The sequence below is a fragment of the Henckelia pumila genome, chromosome 2, assembly GCF_033568475.1.
Source record: "Henckelia pumila isolate YLH828 chromosome 2, ASM3356847v2, whole genome shotgun sequence".
NCBI classification, from domain to species: Eukaryota; Viridiplantae; Streptophyta; class Magnoliopsida; order Lamiales; family Gesneriaceae; genus Henckelia; species Henckelia pumila.
Genome location: NC_133121.1, coordinates 125,517,330 through 125,540,320, shown reverse-complemented (window position 1 = coordinate 125,540,320; position 22,991 = coordinate 125,517,330). Strand labels below are relative to the sequence as shown.

The 22,991-nt window shown below is 31.1% G+C and overlaps 1 protein-coding gene across 6 annotated transcripts; it reads left to right on the top strand.

Moving 5' to 3' along the window:
• Window positions 1-149: 149 nt before the first annotated feature.
• Window positions 150-10,733, top strand: LOC140881139 (tRNA nucleotidyltransferase cca2-like). Of its 6 annotated transcripts, none has more exons than XM_073286209.1 (17): window positions 150-301; window positions 441-512; window positions 5,104-5,296; window positions 5,933-6,063; window positions 6,182-6,299; window positions 6,612-6,664; window positions 6,863-6,912; window positions 7,013-7,111; window positions 7,232-7,341; window positions 7,459-7,586; window positions 8,102-8,168; window positions 8,412-8,495; window positions 9,221-9,283; window positions 9,400-9,544; window positions 9,954-10,121; window positions 10,208-10,305; window positions 10,397-10,731. In XM_073286209.1, the coding sequence occupies exons 3-17, from the start codon at window positions 5,111-5,113 to the stop codon at window positions 10,499-10,501; spliced, it is 1,605 nt and encodes a 534-aa protein (XP_073142310.1). In that variant the 5' UTR covers window positions 150-301; window positions 441-512; window positions 5,104-5,110; the 3' UTR covers window positions 10,502-10,731. The 6 variants fall into 6 exon arrangements, with proteins under 6 accessions (XP_073142310.1, XP_073142305.1, XP_073142307.1 ...); XM_073286207.1 differs by lacking the exons at window positions 150-301; window positions 441-512 and adding exons at window positions 3,649-4,012; window positions 4,713-4,864; XM_073286204.1 differs by lacking the exons at window positions 150-301; window positions 441-512 and adding an exon at window positions 3,630-4,012 and having other exon boundaries at window positions 4,713-5,296; window positions 10,397-10,733.
• The last annotated feature ends 12,258 nt before the right edge of the window (window positions 10,734-22,991 follow it).

Sequence of the window (22,991 nt, the reverse complement as noted above, 5' to 3'; positions counted from 1 at the left end):
GTTGAATACCACTCTACTTTTACGAAGTATACAAAAGTAGAGATTGAATACCTCTAAACTTTTAAAATCCATAAAAGTCTTTAAAAGTCTTGTTTGAATACACCCCCTTAGTTTGTTTTTCAACTTGCAAAATTGCCCCTCTACCCATCTCACGTCTCTCGAACCACTACATGTTTTTCTCTCTCGACATCCATGATTCTCAAATAATCCCCTTTTACTCAAATTACCGTTTCCTCTCAAAATTTATCCCATACTCGGATGCTGAATCCTTGGGCTGTCGATTTCAAATCTTTGTCAAAAGGTAAACTTTTGATTATCTTTCTCTCAATCTTTCTGGTGGTTGTTGGTTTGGATTTTTAAATTTATATGAATATGTTCCTCAATCTCACCGATGGTTGTTCTTTGGATTTTTGAATTTATATATATTTGATTTTTTTTAGGTCAATAATAAGCTTACTTTGTTGGGCACTCGATTCCGAGTCTTGACATTCTACGTCCGGCTCACACGTCAGGTCTCTCCCTTTACCCTTCTCAATTCAAAAGTTTATGTTGCTATCAATTTATGCCGAAGTATCTAGGTTGGTCAAGGAGACTAAATTTATAATCGGATTTCATTCAAATTATCGAGGTTGTTAAAATATAAAATAATTATTGTGTTGAAATTGTCTTTAGTTTTTTTTTTTTTTGAAAAAAATCGAGTAAATTTTGTTAGAGATTGGATCTTTTGTTCAAACTTTTGTCAGTGGGTTTAATTTTTTTCCCAAGTTCATTTTCATCTCCTTTCTGAAAATTTATCGTGTTCGTTGCTCTCTCTATCTGTTTACCTGCATCATCAATTGTTTTATATTACTTAATTTCTAATAAAATGACTAATTTTTGTTATTGAATCAAATTATATCATTGAAGGGCTCGAAGAATGAGACATTGCGAATTCGTATTGTGATGATAAAACATTTTATATTGTTTTAATATTCTCTAATTTGTTAACTCAAATCCATCATTTAGTAACCATGGTATTAGCACATTACTCACGGAAGGTACTTTTGTGTTCGATTAGAAGTGATTCCATTATTAAATGATTCAACCTTATACCTTCTATTATGAATATATGGTTTTTGGGGGTTTTTTTTAAATATAAATATGACGCTTCCCTTGACAACATTGTTGGATTTGGTTGTGTATACGTATATTTTATAAATCTCATACTCATTCATTACTTTGGTTTGACTTTAAACTTAATGCATGATGATGTTGGACTAATTTTTTTTTTTTTTTTTTGTGACGTGGGAACCCGCAGCCGCTACCTTTCGGTGCGCTCTGGGTAAACCCCCGGACTAACGCAATAGCCTGCAAACTACGCTAGTCAGGTAAACCACACTGAGCAAACCCTGTGTGACATACTAGTCCAAGAAAGTGTTGACAGGGGGAATCAAACTCCTGACCTTTGGCCAAGAGTTTATCTGCTCTACCAACTTGGACACCCCTTGAGGTTGTTGGACTAAATTTTGGTCTTGCGGTATGTGGTATGTGTTGCTATAAATTTTCAAGATAAACAAAGGAAAGTGTCGCCTTCTATTATTTATTTGTGGAATTTGATTCAAATAAACTATTCTTTTGTAAAATATCATAACTAGATCAAATACTTTTAAAACAAAAAATGTTACATATATGAAATATATAATATATATGTTTTACATTACACATGCAACGCTTGTGCCCCGACTGTTAGTTTGAATAAATGTTTAAAGGTGCTTTTATGTAAATTTTTAAATAGAAAGAGAAACAGGAACCAAAAATCCATAAATTAGCTTTAAAAAAACACTTCTTAAGTGAATTTTTTAAAACAATTTTGTTTTAAAAAAAACATCTTTTTTTAGACAAACATTTTTTAAAAAAATTGATTTTTAGTTGACTTTTTTGACCAAACGCAATTTGAGCATGTTCGTCCTATCTCGGGGGTATTTTAAGATTATTACATTAAACAATGACATGCTGTTAAATGTTAATAAATAATGTTATTTTTAAAAATGCCTTTGAGAATGACCAAAATAAATAAATTCTCTAAATTAAATTAATTGAATGTGTTTGCTTAAAAAAACCGAATATTATTTTTTTAAAATCAAATAAATGCCAATAAAATGATTAAAATTTAATTTATAATTTTAAGTGTTAATTAATCAATAACCCTTATAGATAAAATATAATGTAATACCGCCAAGTACAACTTGGTTTGAGGATGAGATAAGTATAACAATTATTATAAAATTAGCTATGTTTGGTAGTTGTGATTAAATTCGGATTAGTATACAATATGTCGTTTGAGATAACATCAGGCATTCAGGCCCACAATTAAAATAATATTTTCGAAAAGAAAAATATCTACTAGGATCCTTAGTTGGGCTGCGGTGTTGAGAAAACTAGATGTACACCAAGCCCGTGATTAAAATAATTTTTAGAAAGAAAAGGGGCTTACCAACATTTTTAATTTGACTGCGGTATTAAGATATCAAGGGTCGCTTAGTATATGTGATGAGATTATTAATGAAAGTGGATAAATAAAAAATATGAGAGGATATATAATACTACCATTTAATAAGAAAGTTGTTTGGTTCGTTTTTTATAGTTAGGATATCATTTAGTGACATACATTATTTGAAAAATATACCCTTTAATCATATGCAAAATTTACACTCAATTATTGCGCTTTAGAAAGAAGACAAGAATTTAGGGTCATGGGTAAAATGGTAAATACACTGCACAATCTCAAGTAATGTTTATAAAATATTCACAATACTCGCTCTTTCACGTGGACTTATTGTTCGTGCATTTCAGGCCTTCTGGGTCAATTAATGTCGGGCTCTTGGGTTATCAAACGAAGAGTGAAAGTTGAATCAAACACGGATTTAATTATTAATCATGCCTTAATACCCCTACCAAACGGCCCCCAAATGTATAGTAGAGGTCAGACCTATCAATTTTGGTTTGGCCAACCCTCCCTACCATAAAAAAATGACGGGTTGTGTTATGATTTTGTCGGCCCGTCAAGAGGCGGTCCGAAACAGGTTGGCCCGTTTGAGCCGCGGTTCAAGGCGGGACGGGGTGGGATGGCCCAAGGGTCGGCTCGCCAATTTTTTTTATTTTTTTATTTAAAAATTTTATTTTGTAATTAATATTTTAAATATTTTATTTATGTTTGATAAATGTTAAACAATTTATGTTGTTTAAAATATTTTATAAATGATTATAAGTTTTAAATGATTTATATAATTTATGTTTAATTGATTATTTTAAAAATCTTATATCATTTATTATTCAAAAAAATCTTATATCATTTATAATGAATAATTTATTATTAATGAGTTTTTTTAATATACAATTTATAATCATTAATGTATGATTTTTAAAATTATTTTTTCATATTTTTTAAAAAAAAATTGAAGTTTTTTAATTTAATTTATGGCAGGTTGGCTCACCCAACCCGCAACCTATTGGGTTGGATTGGGTATTTTCAACCCGCCATCAATTTGGACCGGTCAGTCCCTCCCCGCTTATTGGAGGCCAAGGCAGGTCGGGACGGATCGACCCGAATTGACAACCTTAGTAGGGATAATCATCATTGCGTATAAATTGAATTAACCGATCGAATCGATATAATTCGAAAATTCGATTTTAATTTTTAAAAAATTGTTTAAATTTATTCGATTTCGGATTTTTATTTTAAAAAATCGGTTAATTCAATTAACCGATTTTATGAAACAATATTTTTTTAAAAAATTTTATATAGATTTGACCAGAGGTCTTGCAATTTTCATTCTAAAACCCATACCGAAGTCATCGTTCAGGCCCACTCGCTTCGTCTTCCTCTGTGCGCTCTTCGTCTTCTCGCCTGATCGTTTATCTCTAAAAAAAAAAAGTGAATTTCTCTAACTTTCCCTGCCCTTTTGCCATAACGTTTCCCATTCATTCCCCATACTTTCTAACGCTTCCAGACTCCACGGTCCTTGATTTCAAGGTATGAAATCTGCAGCGTTTTCGCTTTTCCATTTTCGAGTCTCCTTCCGGCAAGTAAAACATGAAAAAATTTAGTTTGTTTTCCACTTTTTGAAATCGAGCAACCGTTTTCATAAAAAAATTTTGATTTGAAGACGAGCTCTCGACCTTGACTAGGGTCGATTGCATTCTTCGTGATGTGTTGGTCTGGAAAAGTTATTTTCATTATTTTCCTGTAAGATTCTCTCCCAGCCGACCCCACAGTTTTCCCATGCTTGTGTAGGCTAGATTCAACGGAATATATGAATAAGATGCTTGTGTAGGTTAGATTCAACGGAATACGGTTGAACTGCAAATAACGAGTGGGTTTGCATTTTAATTGAGTTTGTGATTAGTTAAATTTTGGATGGTAGAACAATTCTCGTATTTTATGTTTCCTTTTGTTCTAAAAAGATTTAATCAGTTTTAATTTATGGTGAAATAGGAATTCTTGATTGAAATGAATAAGAGATCAATTTTAATCGCCATCTTCTCCATAGTGTAGCAACGAAGCCATGGTTGTTTCCTTCTCTCTTGAATAAATGAAGTTACGTGAATGAGAAACTTTTCTAAGGTTCTCTTCAAAAAAGAAAACTTTTCTAAGGTTAAATGAGTGTATTATCGTGAAGTACCAACCCTTATCTTGACACACTGTCTGACCTTGTAAATTTTGTCAACTGCAGATGTGGGGATGTTTTTTCTGAAAGCAACAGTGAAATATGACGGGCTTTAGGACAATTAAGTTTCTCATTTACTTTCACCAAACGTCATATTAAAGCTGAATTTTTATTCCTATCACCCATTGTCATGGGCACCAAACGGTGCCCTATATAATGTAATAATACACATACCCCTATACATAAAATATAATGTGATCTCATCAAGCAATTCAATGAAATTTCCAAAGCCCCGCCTCTTCACATCATCTTTCCCTACTCCTAAATCGCTGCTCTTCTGCTCAAACACTTTGAGTTCCCCCCCTCTTGCGTTCCGCCGCAGTATTACTATTATCACAAACAGTAATTTCAACTGCTGCCAATTTTTACGTACTTGTAATCAATATTTTTATCGTAGATTGTGCATGGTTGCTGGTGTAAAACTCCCCGCGATGGCGACCATGGGTTCTTTGCTGTCGTCCGTTCATGTAAATGACCGAATTATTCTGACGGATAAGGAGAATCAAATATTTGACCTTCTACTTCAAGTTTGCCGCCACTTTAATCTTAATACTGAGCTTCGGGTTGCTGGAGGCTGGGTTCGTGATAAGGTTGGGACTCTTTTATTCCTGTGTCCTTCCATCCTTATTTACTGTGATTCCCTTATTTATTGTGATTCCCTTCCGAGTATCTGACCTAGCTCAACCTAAATACATTATATATTGCATGGATTTGCAATGTACAGTATATCTCTCATTGTTAATAAAGTAACATATAACGACCATAGGTATCAATTAGGGATTTTCATGTTTTATATATTTTATTTTTATATATCGATTGTTTTAAGTAAAGCTAATTCCTGGTCAAAAATCACTAGCCCTCATGTTATCGAATGACGATCGAGATATGATCATTAACCACATCGGATACAGCCAAAACTTTATGTTAAACCATGTCGAATATGGTATTTGGCTATTTGCATTTCTTTTATTTATTTATTGATGCACAGTACTTTCTTTTTGAACATATAGAAGTATCTGATGAATATTTATCAAGTATCCACACTGAAGAGATATAATGAGAGTATAGGTGGCGACCAATTTGGGAGTATTCATTCGTCATAAATCTAGTTAAAGATGATTTGATATTTTCCATAGAACACTAAGAGGGTTTCTCAAAGTTTCTCAATTGATCAAATTCATATACTGAGAATATACTTATTCTCAGTCTCATTTTTCTTACTGTAGCTTTTAGGAAAAGAGTGTTACGACATAGATATCGCTCTTGAGAATATGGTGGGAAAGGAGTTTTGTGACAAAGTAAACGAGTATTTATCTGCTACTGGGGAAGAAACAAAAGGAATTGGCTTGATTCATAGGTACTTTCTGTGCTTTTACCTTTCTGTTAATTGATGATCTTGTCTAAATCTTTTAGTCTGTAATGCTTATTCCGTGAACAGAGAGCATAGATATTTGCTAATTATGCCTCTCTTCCAGCAATCCGGATCAGTCAAAACATTTGAAAACAGCGAGGATGCACCTCTTTGACATGTGGATTGATTTTGTCAACTTAAGATCTGAAGAATACACCAACAATAGCCGTATTCCAACTATGGTAAGTGCGTTAAATGTTCTTCTACTCAGTTTATTGAATGAATCTAGTATTAAATTAGGGAATTGAGCTCAACAAAATGAACCACACTTAGAAGTAGGAATCTATACTCTAATGTGGGCACTGATAAGAGTGTGCTAAATATCTGAGTCCGGGAGTGTTTTTACTGGCCATGTTTTGGTTCGAACTTAGAAGAGCGCTAACTATATAGAGAAATTGTAGACAGCATTTTGCAACCATCAACAGGTACAAGCCCTTATTTGGTGAACTTCAAAATTCTAGTTTTTAATTTTGTTCATAAGTATGTTTTTGCAGGAGTTTGGCACTGCTCAACAGGATGCTTATAGGAGGGATTTGACCATCAACAGGTGTTTTTTTTTATATTCTTATTTTTGTGAGAACTCAGGATTGTAATTCGTACTGATGGGGCATACACAAATAAATGTGTATGAAAATTCGTGTATATGACTGTGTGATGTTATTGGGGGAGAGCTGTCTATCTTGTTTCAGTTTAAAATGATTGAATTGCTTTAAAGTAGATTATTGATAAACTTGCTCTTTAACAGCATGTTCTACAACATTAACTCGAGCTCAGTCGAAGACTTAACTGGAAGAGGTCTCACATATTTATGTTTCTAATAAATTCGATTTCTATTGTCGTGTTATTTCATGCTTTCCTTTTGTATCAAGCTTAATTAATACTTTTTTTGTTACAGGCATTGCAGACTTGAAATCAGGAAAAATAGTGACCCCATTTGCTCCGAAGGAGACATTTTTGGATGACCCCCTTCGAGTTCTTCGAGCAATTCGGTTTGGTAGTTCTCTGAAAACTTCTGTTTCCATGTTCTGTTTTTCTGTGGAGTAGATTCAAGCATTCCATAAGAAAGAAATTACAGAATTCTGTTAGAGTCCAACCTGTCATGAGTGAATCTCAGGTGCAAGGTTTGGATTTGTACTAGATGAAGAACTGAAGGTAGCTGTTATGGATGATGAAGTAAAAGCTGCTATCATTGGTAAAATTAGCAGAGAGCGTGTCGGTCACGAGGTGTGCTTTTTAATGTTTTTCGATAGTGCTTTGTGATGGGGCTAAGTTTTCAGTCCATATCGTGACCTTACTCCTAAGTCAAAGTTATGTGTTGATTTTAAGCATTCCATCTTGTAGATTGATCTCATGATATCTGGCAATCGACCTGTGGATGCAATGAGCTACATTTCTGAGCTGCAGTTATTTTGGTCTGTATTCAGTCTTCCTTCTGAGATTGAACCTCCAACACTGGATGGATGTGAAAGGTTTTTTACTTTACTTATAGTTGGATCAGTCCTTATCTGATTGAATTTTCTTTGTTGGAAGCAAGTTGTAGGATTTTGTTTTGTTTTTTTTTTTTTGCACCGCCAATTGACTTTGAAATGATTTTCTTATTTGGATGTCCAATTGGGCTCTGCACCCTTGGACTGGTGCTATCAATAATAGATTCAAGCTGTAATCTCTCTCTCTCTCTCTCTCTCTCTCTCTCTCACACACACACACATGCACACACACACAGAGAGAGAGAGAGAGAGAGAGAGAGAGAGAGAGAGAGAGAGACTCTCAGTGCTATCTAAAGATGTGCAAATTTGAAAATCAATTTCTTTACCGAAGGTCTTGTTTTATTTTGTAAGTATTCATTGTGTTTACACAGGCATGGTGGTGTTGTGTGTGTCATATTTACTTGTGATATTCTTGTGTTTTTTGCTGTGTTGCTTCTTATGGTCTGTTACTCCCAATCTCACCTTTGTACTTGTTAAAATTTATTTTATTTCACCAGGCTTTGTGTTGCTTACATGGATGCCTCATGGAGGCTCTTGCAGTTAATAGGCTGCTCCTCGATCACTGTGAGTTTTGAATCATGAATATGTGATATACGTTGTTATTTCTATGCTATGGGAGTAGAAATGTACTATTTGGTAAGTTGCTTGAGAGTAATTGCTAGTGGGCATAAATTTGATTGTCAAAGCTTGTAATGGTATTTGCAAGGTTTCAAATGCCTAGCAATCAATTCATACTCAAATGTACTCTATATCTGTATGGAGATAAATTCTAAGATTTCCTAATATCTGTTTTTTTTTTATTTTTAGATTGATCAGTTGAGGCTCTCCTTATATGCTGCTCTGCTTCTTCCATTGAGGAATACTGTTTATCAAGACAAGAAAGGTAAACAGGTAAAATAAGTTTCCAACTCTATCTAATACGGTTTTGGCGAATTTGTGTGATTGAACTTATTTTGGGTGTATGTCACCTAAATGGGATAAGTTTCTGCATCCAATTGATGGCATGATTAGTTTGTCTTCCAGATTTAACCTTTTATCTCCAATATTTTCTTTTAATCACCAATAATTGCATGTAATCGCATTAGTTTAACAAATGATAGGCCCCATTTTACTCAGATACCCACTTTTTTATGGGTTGATAGACCCTTTATATACATATATATTCTATTCTATTAAAGATGAGATGGATAGTAACTGTTTTTTGGTGTGGTGGTATGACAAATTTTAAATTTCAAATATCGTCCTTTTTTTTTCTCAAACAACTTGGATAATGATTGGATCACCCAGAAAGTTTATAACAAATTTGAAAAAAAAAACTGTTTTTGTGTATGCATCGCATGTACCATCGAGACTAGCATATATATATATATGTATATAGTTTTGCCGTTCCATTCCTCTGTTCTGCTTTTTATGGGGTGATTGACCTGTTTATTTAATAATTTACCAAATGATAGGCTCCAGATGCTTCATTGTGGTGTTCACTTAGTATTCAATTGTTATGCTGCTTGGATGACCAAATTGTTTCCTTAGAGACATAGCATTTCAAAATGAATATATGAAGTGTCAGCTAATTTCTTTTCCATATTTGCGTGCTAAATATGCATGGTTTTTGACAGGTTCCAGTTGCAAGATACATTTTTGGTACTTCTCTCAAGTTGAAGTCTAGCGACGCAGAAACAGTATGCTTCATTGTACCCCTCTAGTTTTCATATTCTAGTGTCTTTTGCAAATCTGTTTTTCCTTTTATTTTAGGTGTTGATGATCCCTGACTAATGTCGCCAACATCATGCTGCAGGTGATAAGCTTACACCTAGCGGTGGAAAAGTTCTTATCTTTGATTCCGTTGATCCAGTCAGACAAAAATTTACAAATTCTTGAAGTTGAATGGAAACAAGAAATTATCGATGTCCCAATCATGGCAAAACTTAGAGTATTAGCAGGTAAAATGATCTTACTTCCTGCATAATCAATCCAACAGCGACAGTTTGAGCTTAACCTAGTTACGTCACTGATTTGTTTACTCTGAAGAAGTGAATTTATGTAGACGCTGATAAATCAATAAACACGATCTTTATATTGAACTTTATATGCTTTTCAAGTGCATATCAATGTTTTGGTGGTGGAAAAATGGGCTCCAATATCTTGGCTGTTCATGCATTTAATTAATCATGTGGTACTTTGTAAATGGAACCTACCTGAATAGTGAGTACTTAACCACACATTTGTACAAACCAACTATGCATGTATTTTGTTGAATTACAATCCATGCCTCTCCGTCAAAGGAGAGGTGTTCTTGCCAAGAAGTTGACTTTCAACGATGCCAAATAACTATTATATTCACATTATTAGGGCTGCTGCTTCGAGAAATTAAAGAGTTTTGGCGATCTGCGCTGGTTCTTTCTATCCTCTTGTATCCTACAGATATAGGTTTGAGTGGAAATTCATTCAGCGTGGTTGCCGAATTGACATACAGAAGAGAACTTTTCAACAGGGTAGAGAATGCAATTATGGAACTAGGTATCAAACTCATCCTTTATAGCGTGTATAATGGGTCTATGCCCGCATCCTTTGAAAATATGAATTCCAATCTTCGTGCTACTCAGGTCTAGAGAAAGTCTGGGAACTGAAACCGCTAGTAAACGGTAAGGATATCATGAGCATCTTACAGCTTAAATCTGGAGGACCAGTGGTTAAAGAATGGGTACGTCTCTCCGTTCGCCTACTATCAAATAGCATGAGACCACTCTTAACATCTCAACCAACATATTGTGTTTTGTTATCTTTCACTACAGCAACAAAAGCTGCTCGAGTGGCAGCTCGCTCACCCCTCGGGGTCTTCGGAGGAATGCATCGATTGGATGGAACAATCTCAGTCAAAACACCCGAAGATGGAGTAACTAACAGTTTTGTACGTTCTACCAGAGTAAATAGTCACAAGTTTCTTGATAGTGATAGACCATCAATTGAATTTGCTTAGCCAGTAGGTCCTAGGCTTGTGGTTAGAAATAGGTGGCATCTACTATTTAATATATATGATATATGCTCTTAATTTAAGCTTTTTTTCCTAAAAAAAAATAAATAAAGCTTTTTAAATTTAATATGTATGATATATGCTCTTAATTTAAGCTTTTTAATACAGATCCAAACTAGTACAATGTGTCGAAAATCATGACCGAAACCTGGTATATTTCATTCCTCCACTAAAAGTATGGCTTTATCAAAAGTTTAGTTTAGGCAAAATCATGACATTCGCTCCATTGCTTAATCTTCCTAAGGTGGATGTAGTGATTATGGCACTTCAAGGGTTTAATTGTTCCTGTTACATAAAAAGAATGTATTTTAATAGAGTTTAAATTAAACAGCAAATTAGTGCAGAAATGGTCGGAGACTGTCCCCCCGTATCGGATCTTTAAAGGGATTTCCACTGTTTCAATTTAAAGTATAAGAGCATGTTTAATGGTGAGAGGATGGTGAGATGAAGTTGATAACTTCATTGCATGATGATGTCAGCGATAAAGTTTTCATTGCTTGATTCAATGAGGGTGAGATGATGTTGTAGAAAGGATGTTGAAATATTAATTTTTTATTTTATTAAATATATTTTTATTAAAACACAAAATAAAATTGCACAAATTAAAAAAATAAAACTATACATAATTAAATTTTAAAAACTACAAAAAATTAAGAAATACACAAATAAAATTTTATTTCATTAAAATTTAAAACTTGCACATAATTAAAATTATATTATTATTAATTTTATATTTAATTTAAAATTATATATTATTAATTTTTTTAAAAATTATTTTTAATAATTTAAAACGATCAGATTAAAATATGGCAGTTAGATATTTAGTTTTTTTTTTTTTTAAAAAAAATGTGGTGGGTCTCGCATGAAAAAAAATTTAAAAAAAAAAAAAAGCAGGGCTTTCTCGCACGGAGACCGCGGAGGGTCTCCGCGCGAGGCCCACTACATCCTCGCACGCGGATAACATCCGCGTGCGAGATTCTCGCCCCTTGAAGAGGCGAGAAATGAAGATGGGCGAGGAAGCCCACTTCCTTGCGTGGGCTTCCTCGCCCATTGTACGTGCTCTAATAAATCATCAAATGAATTTGAATATATTTATTTATATTAATTAATATTAATATTATACAAATATATTTTAACAATCTAAGTAAAATATATCCACTATTTACTCGTCTGACAAAGAGTTCATTGAAATCACAAACGTAATTGTAGTTTAAGACGTGGACACCTCCAGATCATGATTATGTTAATGGAAACAATCAATTCCAAGCAACAAGATTTGAGACATGGTGTCCCATTGTTACACAAGTTTAAAATTCAAAACCACATATGCAGGGATATAATCTTAGTGTAATCTTGAATTTACATTAAACAGAATGAGGTGGCCCCCGACTACAATTATGGGTGATACCCCGATAAGGAAACCCGGGTGACCTCAAGGGCCCGGGTAATCACTAGAGTCCGGATAAAAATACGGAGGCCCTGGCATTCAGGGGGAGGGATCCAGCCTCCAGGGACCGGAAGGATAAGAAAGCCTAGTCTGGCAGCTGAACCTGGGCTTTACATTTTTAAGGGTTAAGAAGAGGTCATGTTTACCTTGCGTGTATTGACTTTTATTACAATCAAAATCATTAGCAATCACGTTTTAACGGTATGAGCTTTTTCAGAGATTACGGGAGACGTCTAGTCGCATTTAATGTCATCTTATCACACTTAAAGGTGTCAGTCAACACATGCCGTGTAATCATTAAATAACCCAGTCGGTCGGGCATAAATACCAGGCTCCCGGGCCTGACTAAAGTACATACATGATCACCTTTACACATATCTGGTGCACACATTCACTTTCTCAAAATTCCCAAGCACACTCCGTACATTTCAGTCTGATTTAAGCATCAGAGTGACGACGCCAAAAACCCTTCGGGCTTCCCACTTACGAGTTCTCTTGTTTGTTGGTGTGTAGATTCCCCCTTTGCGGAGACGAGAAAACTCATTGCTTCATCGTCCGGGTCCTTACCCACGACCCAGGAACCCATTTATGATCTTCGCATCAATGAGCCACCCTGCTTCATTTACATTTGTGTAATAATGGTGATAATTAAGCTATAATAATCATCATTGCACAAATTGATAATCAGTGAGAAAATAGTTGTTTGTTGGGAAATAAGAGTACACCATCATCCAAAATATCTCTCAACTTTATGCAAGATCGAATGGAGCTAAGAGCCACCGACTCATTGGCCCATATAATATTTCTTGAACCCTCTGCATTTATGTGTGATTTTATTGGGGAGAATTAGGTAGTGTTTGAAATTTGAAATTTTGTTAATGAAAAGTTGAGAAAGAAAGTTGAGAAGTACTTCTAAGAAACTCTCTCAAATACTATCTTATTTTATTAATTAATTGTAGGAGAGCATTATATTTATAGAATATAGATAGAATGACAACTCATGAATTAACTTTGTGTGATGGTGTAAAAGGCTATGACACCATGAATTAAGGATACATTGTCTTAGTGATGGCAACGGGGCGGGTCTGGCTAAACCCGAACCCCGCCCCGCGAACCCGACAGGTTCAATGCGGGTTAAACCCGTTGGACTCGCAAAAAATTAAATGTTTTTAAATTTATTAAATTAAAAAGTTTAAAAATTAAAAAAAATCATTAAATTAAATTTCAAATATATATTTATAATATTTAAGACAAAAAAAATTATTCTCACAAGTTAAAATTTATCAACTTGTAATTAATTAATAATTATTAGTCAAAAAATATTATAGTTATATATTTTTATACTAAACACATCATAATAAAATAAATTCATTTCAATTCAATAATATTATACACTTAAATTATAGATAAAATATTAATTATTTAGTATAAAAATATAATTATATATTATTAATATTACATATATATTTTATATTTATATATATAAATGTATATTTTAAATTTATATATATATATATATTATGGCGGGGAGGGTTTGGTCAAACCCGAGACCCGCCCCGGACCCACTTGTGAACCCGCTTTTGTGGGTCTAAACCCGCCCCGTTGGAGCGGGTTTGATGCGGGGTCGGATTTAGACCCGACCCATTGTCATTCCTACATTGTCTACCATGTAATAATACATGCCATTGTATCAAAATGCACGTCTTTCCAACATTTTTGGACTCACTTCATTTATTTAATTTTGTACGTAGGCCTACCATTAATGCACCAATTCAATACATATGACTCCGTTTAGTAGCCTATATTATTAATATGTATATAACTCATCTTATCTAATCTCACATTCTTCTCGTCATAATATTTATTCATCTATTAATTATTTATTTTACATCAATCAAATCATTAATGATTTATCATACATCAATCACGTCATTAAATTTAAATTACTATATTACCCCTTATAAATAATATTATTAATATTTTATTTATTGTTAAAAGGGCAAAATGGTAATTTATTATTTTTATATAAAATTTAATCAATCAAATCAAATACTATATTTACTATAATTTTTTATTTATTTTTTATTACATTATATTATTTATCTATGTATTATTTATCCTATCATACCTATCAAACGAGTACCATTGTGATTTAGTATATATGATGTATATATTAGGTAATCAATTAATGTGCAAGTATTGCACCATATTTTGGTTCTTGACACATTATAGGCATGTTCTCTGGGACACAAGTTTTGATGTTACTGCTGATCATTCGAAAGCTAAAACGTAAGCTGAAATATGTGAGCCAAAATAAATAAAATGATAGGAATGCAACAATTAGACATCACTGTTTTGTGTGCGCCTTGTCTTTGTCCATTTATAGGCTTCGGAATATGTAAATTGGTCCCAAAAAATAAAGGGCAATCGCACCATTTTCAGTTTTATTATTATTATTTTTTTGTTGCCGTCACGGGGGAGTCTATGCTCCTCCGGGAGGATTACTCCCCCAGCCTCAATGAATGACATGTGTTCATTTTGGAATCCATTTTGTTTTTGTTTTTTTTTTTCCCTTTTTGTTCAGTTTTTTTCCTTTTGTTTTTATGGTTTTACTAGTATTTCACCCGTGCGATGCACGGGATGATATTATTAAAAAAATAATTACTATGCAAATTTCTATAAATATTTAAAATATAAATAAAAATATTATAAATCATACAATCAACAAACAAAATTTTTATTTCACATTCTGAAAAACCTCCAGATTTTCTACACAACAACATAAAGTGGTCAAAATAAATCTACTCAATTCTATGTAAATTTCTAATTTAGTTTTTTAAAAAAACAACTAAAATAAATATTTAAAAATAGTGCAAACTCTTTCGAGGTGTGAACACGAGTGGATTTGGACGAATTCAATCAATATATTACAGCGCAATATATCAACCAAATCTAGATTCGATTTTTTTTATCAATATTATTTTATTATTACTTAACAACTAATTTTTTTTGTTAGATTCAAAATATATAAGAGATTATTGAAATTTAAAACCATAAATATAAAATTTTATTTAAATAATATAATTATGTTTCATGTGTTTTAAAAAATAATTTTCAAATTAAATTTAATCAAATCTAAAATTAAGACGACTAAGCGTCCAACTTGTCAAAATGATTTGATTTTTTTTTATCGTTATTATTATATTATGTAAAAACATTAAAAAATAAAATTATAAAGCTTAAAAGCATATAATCATATTAAAATTATTCTAATTTAAAATCGTAATCAAAATTGATATAAATAAGATAATTATTTGCCATCTATTCACAAAATAAAATATAGTAGTTCAATCCATGTCAATTGAGCCGTTTCTCTCAAAAAAAATTACAAATAATATGTCAAATCAATTTGATTAAGCCTCATTCTATGTGAAATAATGATCCAATAGACCATAAAAAAATCCAATGCAAATTGTGTATTTAGCCCAAAGAAGAGTTTAACCTAATTCTTCCAATATATATACGTCTTTACTCTCTATATGTCGGCAGATGAGAAGCATATCATTTATTTCTCTTTTTCTCTGTTTCTTACGATTTTTTGATCTTCATTTTTTTCTGAATGGCGAGATCCTAATGACTCTTCGGAGTTTGTAATTATACGGGTTTTCGCACAAATATTGTTGTTTGTATCGATTTAAACAGGTAGTCTTGTATATATTTTTGGATTTATTTACATATATTCAATAGTTATTTTCGAAAATATATGAGAAACATTTTTTATTAAGATATGAACTTGGATCTTTGAAAAAATCTATTGTAATAATAGAATTGCTTTTATATTGTTGGATCGATATCAGTTTTCTTTTGTTTTTGTTACATATCACACATTTGGTAACTGGTGTTTCATTTTTTTTCTCAGACAGATCTACGACAGAGTAGATCTACAATGTAGCTATTGTTGTTTACTCTATTTGAACAGGAAATCTGGTATATATTTTTCAGATCTATATATTCAACAGTTATTCGAAAACTCTTAGACATTTTTTTTTACAGATCTGAACCTCAAACTTTAAAAAAAATATTGTAAACTTGAGATTCAGAAATTCATAGAATTTCTTTTATGTTGTTTGATCTATTTCGGTTTTATTTTGTTTGTTACCATTAACTTATGGTCATTAGTATTTAATTTTATTTTTTCTGAGGCAGATCTATGACGGAACAGTAGATCCATGTGTGGAACTGTGTTCAATATTTTTGTGTGGGATACAAAGGATCCATACTTTCCTAATCTCTAAACGTAAAATATTTTCAAATATTTTTTCTGTATATTTTCAAATATTGTTTCTGTTGCAATACAGAAAATAAAGACAGTAGATTTAGTAAAAAAAATAAAAATTCACTCGCAATACAAAAAATAAAGACATAGTAGATCAACGAAAAAAAAGTGATGCATTACCATATTTGAAATCTCTCGTGTTTAATTTTTTTCAGAGATGCAATATAAAAAATAAATACATAGTAGATCAACGGAAAAAAAAAAGAGACGCAAGATCATATTTGAAATTTGATATGGAGATAGTGACGAATACATGAGAATCGTACTGTTTGTGTGGGAATTACTCTTGGTGCGCTTATTAATAACTGTAGACGTTGTCAATCTTTTCATTTTTTCAAGCTGGTTTCTTTGAAAGATGATGCACTCTAATTTCTTGTCAACTACTTGTAGGAAATTTCTGTAAGATGTAATGCATTAATATATTACATTCAGAAATTCGTTGCAATATACGAAATTGAAAAACATACCGTTTGTTTTTATCTTTTGAGATTTTGTTGATTCTACTTGTTAGAGACCATTTTGCTTTGTGGGAGGTTTTTTTTTTAGCAAATTGTGTTTATTTGATGTTGGATTTAAAATTTATCTGTGTGATCGGACATGTGTTATATAAATATGCTTAGGCTGTGTAAATATGCTTCGGTTGTCCAAATATTGTTGGGTTGTGTAAATATGATAGACATGGGGTAGTGTTGATTCTTTGTTTCAATGTATTGAAAGTCTAAAAAAATTAATTATTGTATTGTAAATAATTCCTTAGCCAAACTTATTTCAATTTCCCGACAAGATCTTTTAAAATTTTTAAGCAATTTCAATAAATGTACTTATTAAATGTATTAATATTTTAATGATATTTTTGAAAATATAAAATACATGATGAGATTATTATTTACAGTACTTGTATATTTTCCAACTAATATTATTATATATATGTACTTTATTTATGGTTGAGGTGTGCAAATATGGTTGGCTTATGCAAATATGGTTGGCGATGTGTATGATTATTTATATTACTTTTATATTTATATTTCGGAATTTTAAATATATTAATATTGTATATGTACTTAAATATTATATATGTACGTAATTTATTTATTAACTTTTAAATGTTGCTTTTTTTTTTGGTCGTTTATTCTAAATTCTTATGCAACTACCATTAATAATTATTGTTTGCATAACTATTTGTGTTCTGTATTTTTTGTCTTCCATGTTTGAAACTCTAAAAAAATTTATTGATTAAGTTGTGAATAAACTTTAACATTTTTCAGATAAAATTGTCTTTTAAAACTTGTACGCAATTTCATTAAATAATTATTGAAAGTATGATTATTTATTTTACTTTTATATTTCGGAATTTTAAATTTAAATATATTATTATTATTATTATTATTATTATTATTATTATTATTATTATATATGTACTTAAAGATTGACTCTTAATATTTGTATATTTTCCAACTAATATAATATTATTATATATGTACTTAATTTATGGTTGAGGTTTCCAAATATGGTCGGCTTATGTGTATGATTATTTATAGTACTTTTATATATATATTTTTATTTATATTTCGGAATTTTAAATATATTATTATTGTATATGTACTTAAATAGTATATGTGTACGTAATTATTAACTTTTAAATGTTGCCTTTTAATTTTTTTCGTTTATAATTATTAATGTTGTTCTTGGAATTTGCTATATTTTTTTTTGGTGAAAACATAAAATCAAATGCTACTAATAATAATTTTTGGTTGAATAATTATTTGTAGCAAATATTTATTACCTGCAAATAAAAACTAAATTAAAATTTATAAATTATTAACATACCTTTCATCCACCACGTCTCCAGCAATGGTTAGTGCAGAAAAAAGCTTGAATTCAAACATGAAATTTGGAAATGTATCATCAAAGATTTCACAGAAGTTAGTATCTGTACTAAAATCAATTTGTATTTGTTCTGTGTAGTTTTGTATGTCATTCCATTCTGCACAATCACCATATTTTTTATGGCAAAAATATGTCCTTCATTGAGAATTGATATCAATCTCTTTATCATTTCTTCTTTTTTTATACTACCATGTAGCGAGAACCCTGTGAAATAGAAAAAACTTTTTTCATTACCAAATACATAATAAATAATAATTTGAATTGACGGGAGACGAGGTAATAAAGTTTCTTACTTCTTCATCATGAAAAACACATTCTATACTGATGTCTCTTTTTGAAAAACAGGCTGTTCGTAGCACCGCAACAATCTGAGTTTGAGGGCCCAACGTGTATTCAGACTATACAGTTGACGGATAGTGCTGAACAGTGGAGGAATTTTAAAATTTGTGATTTGTGATGTGATATTAGATTTGGGAGATGAAATTTGATCGTGTGTACTGGATTGCTGGATTGTTCGATTATTTATAGTTCTTTTTTGATTATATCATTAAATTGCAATCTGTTGGACAATTTTTTATTTGAATTCAAATAATAACACAATTCAAGACTGAAATAAGGGCAGTATTTATGTTTTCGGTAGACATATAATTAGTTGTATTTATTTATGGGACAACATGTAATTATAAGTTATTGAATATTGGGTTTTTGTCAGATTTGTAAGTTAAATAGTAAAGCTCTAAGAGCTGTATTTACTTTTTCGATAAGAATTTAATTTTTTGTAATTATTTACCCAACACCATATATTTAGAAATAATATTTTTTTTTTGGAACAATTTTTTGGCGGAAACTTTTCATATTTAGCAAAAACTGTGCTTTTATATATTAATAGATTTGATTTTGGTTCTTTTTATTTTAATTTTTTTTAGACATGAACGGTTGATTTGTTTTTATTTTTTTTCTCTTTATTTACTATTTTTTTTTAAAATTTGAATTTTTTTCCTTTCAATATATAATCATTAATATTACTGTAAATGCTAAAATTTAAACTAAAAAATGATAAGACTTGAAAAAAAGTTTGGTGCATAAATCGTGTGTGTACATATATATATATATATATATATATATCAAATATTACGAATGAGCTAATTAATACATACTATTCAAATAAGGATCACATTTTGATAAAATATAAATAGCGTGCACATTTTACCCATACTTAAATATGAGCTATAAGGGATAAAATGAGTATTTTAGTTAAATTTCATTACAAACTCTAATTTGAAAATTAGTTTTGTTGATAACGTATATAAATGTATTATCATTTTTAATTTAATAAAAAAATTTCAAAATTTGAAAAAAAACGTAGCTTTTTATGGATAATTTTATTTTTTTTATCATTATAATTTATGTATTAAATGATAATATAAAAAAAATAAAAAAAAATCAACCGTTTATGTCATAGATAAAATAAAAAAAAATAAGATAAAAGAAAATTATAAAAACAAAAGGAAAAAAAAACTGAACAAAGTGGACAAAAAAAAAACAAAACAAAAAAACAAAACGGGACACATGTCATTCATTGGACATAGAGGGAGTACTCCTGAAGGAGCATAGAATCTCCCCCAAAGGGTGTGTGTGTACGCGTCATATTTTAAGTGATTGAATTTAAATGAGACGAATACCTTTTGTTTTTTTAGATACAAAGATTTGTGATTTATTTTTGTCTCAATTTGTTTTTTCTTTAGTTTAGGCAGAAACACACGGGTCTTGATTCATAACTATTCAATGATAATTTTCAAGAATACTGAGCTCCAACGAAGCTTATAAATTTAAACTTAAAATGTCAAATAAAAATGGGTTTAAAAATATGGTGAGAGAACTTAGTAAGTAATTAAAAACCATATTGGCCGAACAGCCCAAGACTCGATGCAGGACTTGCTGAATCAATTTAGAATTAATATACAAGTTTTTGGACATAAAGAATTAAATATATATATATATATATCATTGGAATATGGTGGCAATACATAAATGATAATTAAACTTTCTGTCTGCTGGCTTTTGGTCTAAGTAAAAATCTAAGAAATTATGATAATTATAATTGCAATGGTAATTGGGAGGAGGTCTTTGGTAGGGGTGGCAAATTTTACATAAATCCCAATCCGTCCCGATTCCCAACCCGTTTTCGTCCCGAATTTTTTTCGTTCCGAACTTTTCTCGATCCGAGTGGTCGGAAATACCGATCAATTTCAGGATCGGGATCGGGATAGGCAAATCTTCCTGACGGGATTTCCGACCCGACCTGAATATAAAAAAAAATATTTTTTTAATAATATTTTTTAATTAAAAAATAATTTTTTTTAATTTTATGTTTTAATATTAATGTTTTATAATTATATACCATATAATTTTTTTATATTTATTTTTTTAATATTAACATTGAGTTATAAATTTTTATTTTATTTTTTTAATTATTATGAATAATTATATTTTTTTTTATTAATCAAGTAGTTGTTTTAGTTTATTTGTAATGTACTAAAAAAATGTTTTAGTTTTTTAATGGTTATATATAAAGAAATTTTAATTTATTTGTAATTTATTAAAAATTGTTTGATTTTTTTCATAATTTTTTTAAAAAAATATTTTCATAGATTTTTTTTAAAAAAAATATTATTTGGGATTATCCTCTCCCGACTCCCGAACATTCGGGTCCCGACACTTTTCGGGTGAGGGATCGAGAGAAAAAATATCCCAATTCTTATCGAGACGAGAATCGAGTATGAAGGTTATGGAACGGGTTCCGACCCGATTCCACCCCTAGTCATGGGTTCCAATCTCACAACCCCACCACCCTAGATAAAAAAAATATAAAAATAAAAAAAAATAAATGCAATGGTACGAAACCTAACCAGTTGGCGTAACTCACGAAGTGGGAAATTAAAAGGAGAAGTTGTAATAAAATATTATTTTATATATTTTAAGTTCTTTGTATGTTTTTTGTCATATATATATATATAGGGTGCAGGAATCCGTGGGTCCTATAAAAACTGCAGTGACAGATGAAACGGCTCAGTCTATGTTGGCAGTCGGGAGTGTCCGACTGTCAGCATCAAAGGCCCGGATCACCCGGGAGATCACATGTTGCTATCCCAACTGGGCACTGCCCGGTTGGGATAGCATAGGCTGCTCCCAGATGAAACATGGACAATACGATGAAAGGAAACAAGATGCAGGGCTTAATGTACAACGCCATTTGACATTTTTATTTGAAACAAGAACGTACCCACAATTTGACATTATTATTTGAAACAAAGATGACAGATTCGCCCGCGCGCATCATAACATTAAAAATGCACACAAGGTGAGATGTTCAGAATCTCCAACCACATCAGAAAAGAAGTCCAAACAACACGTTCAGAATAGATGCCACTTTGACTAGTTTTTCCCCAATCATTTAAATTAAACATGGATCCTTTATCATGTATTTTTCTAATTACAATGCTTGCATGAGAGATGGAGTTTTCTGTATCATATGAAACATGTTACAGATATGGATGAACAAAGAGCCAATGGAAACAACCTTACAGAGGTCAAGATAGAACTTAATTCCTTTATGATTGCTACAAGGTTAATTCCATGCAACCTTCCTGCAAGTATCCGTTCTTACCATTTTGTGCACTGGAACCTTTTGCGACTTTGAACCTAATGAATAACATTAGATCTTTAGACTTAATAACAAACAATGTGTAAGAAATAACCCAACACCTTTGAGAACCCACCCTGCAAAAGGCCAAGGAACAATTTTGTTAGCATACCCGAAGGTGAAGGAAATCTTTGCTACATAAGGTGTAGGATCTACTCTCTCCTGCATAGAAAACTCCATCTATAGGTTTGTGAAGAGAATCTTCATAATTACTTATTTTTAGAGGTTGCAAACATTACTTTAGTCTACTCAACTAAAATTCTAAGCTGTAATATCTTTTAATATTTTGAATTGAGCTATTAGAATAACATCAAATTAATTCAAAATTATTTAAAATTTTTATATATTAAAATAAAAAAATTCGGGCCACCGGGTGCCCATCGACATGGATCCGCAGTACAACAAATCGAAAGCACAAAAGAATTGTTCTCGTCTCAGTTATATGTCTATAGGTTCCAAAATAATTTTTTTTTTAAAATGGGTAAACGACGAGTTTCTTCATTGGTTGGTTGAATTGTAACTAATGATATTTCTTAATAAAAGTTTAAAACTTTTACCGCAAAAAAATTGATCTAACTTATTCGATTTTGTTTCAATTGTGGTATATTAATAAATTAGCTTGTTTGGGTTTTTTTAGGGACAAAAGTGATGCATTTGATCGATTTTATGATTTTTTTTAAAAAAATTATAGCATATATTATTGCTCAAGTCGAACAAACTGACCCATTATAGTACCAAATTGACCGAAGTTAATTAAAAACGGTTGGGGTTTTGGAATAGACCGAAAGAAACTAAAATGGTTGATCTTGGATTAGATATTTTTGAAAACAAAAAATCAAATCGAATCAAACTAAAATAGTTATCTAATATTAGATTATACATTTCTAACATTGAAAACCAAAAAACTTCACCCACAACAAGATATTCATTTACGATTCACGGGACAAATAGTTATCTAATATTAGATTATATACTTCTAACAT

Coding starts and splice junctions, on each gene's coding strand:
- LOC140881139 (XM_073286204.1), top strand. CDS start 4,922: ATGAAATTTCCAAAGCCCCGCCTCTTCACATCATCTTTCCCTACTCCT. Junction 6,300..6,611: donor ATAGCCGTATTCCAACTATG/GTAAGTGCGTTA, acceptor ATGTTTTTGCAG/GAGTTTGGCACTGCTCAACA. Junction 9,284..9,399: donor AGTCTAGCGACGCAGAAACA/GTATGCTTCATT, acceptor ATCATGCTGCAG/GTGATAAGCTTACACCTAGC.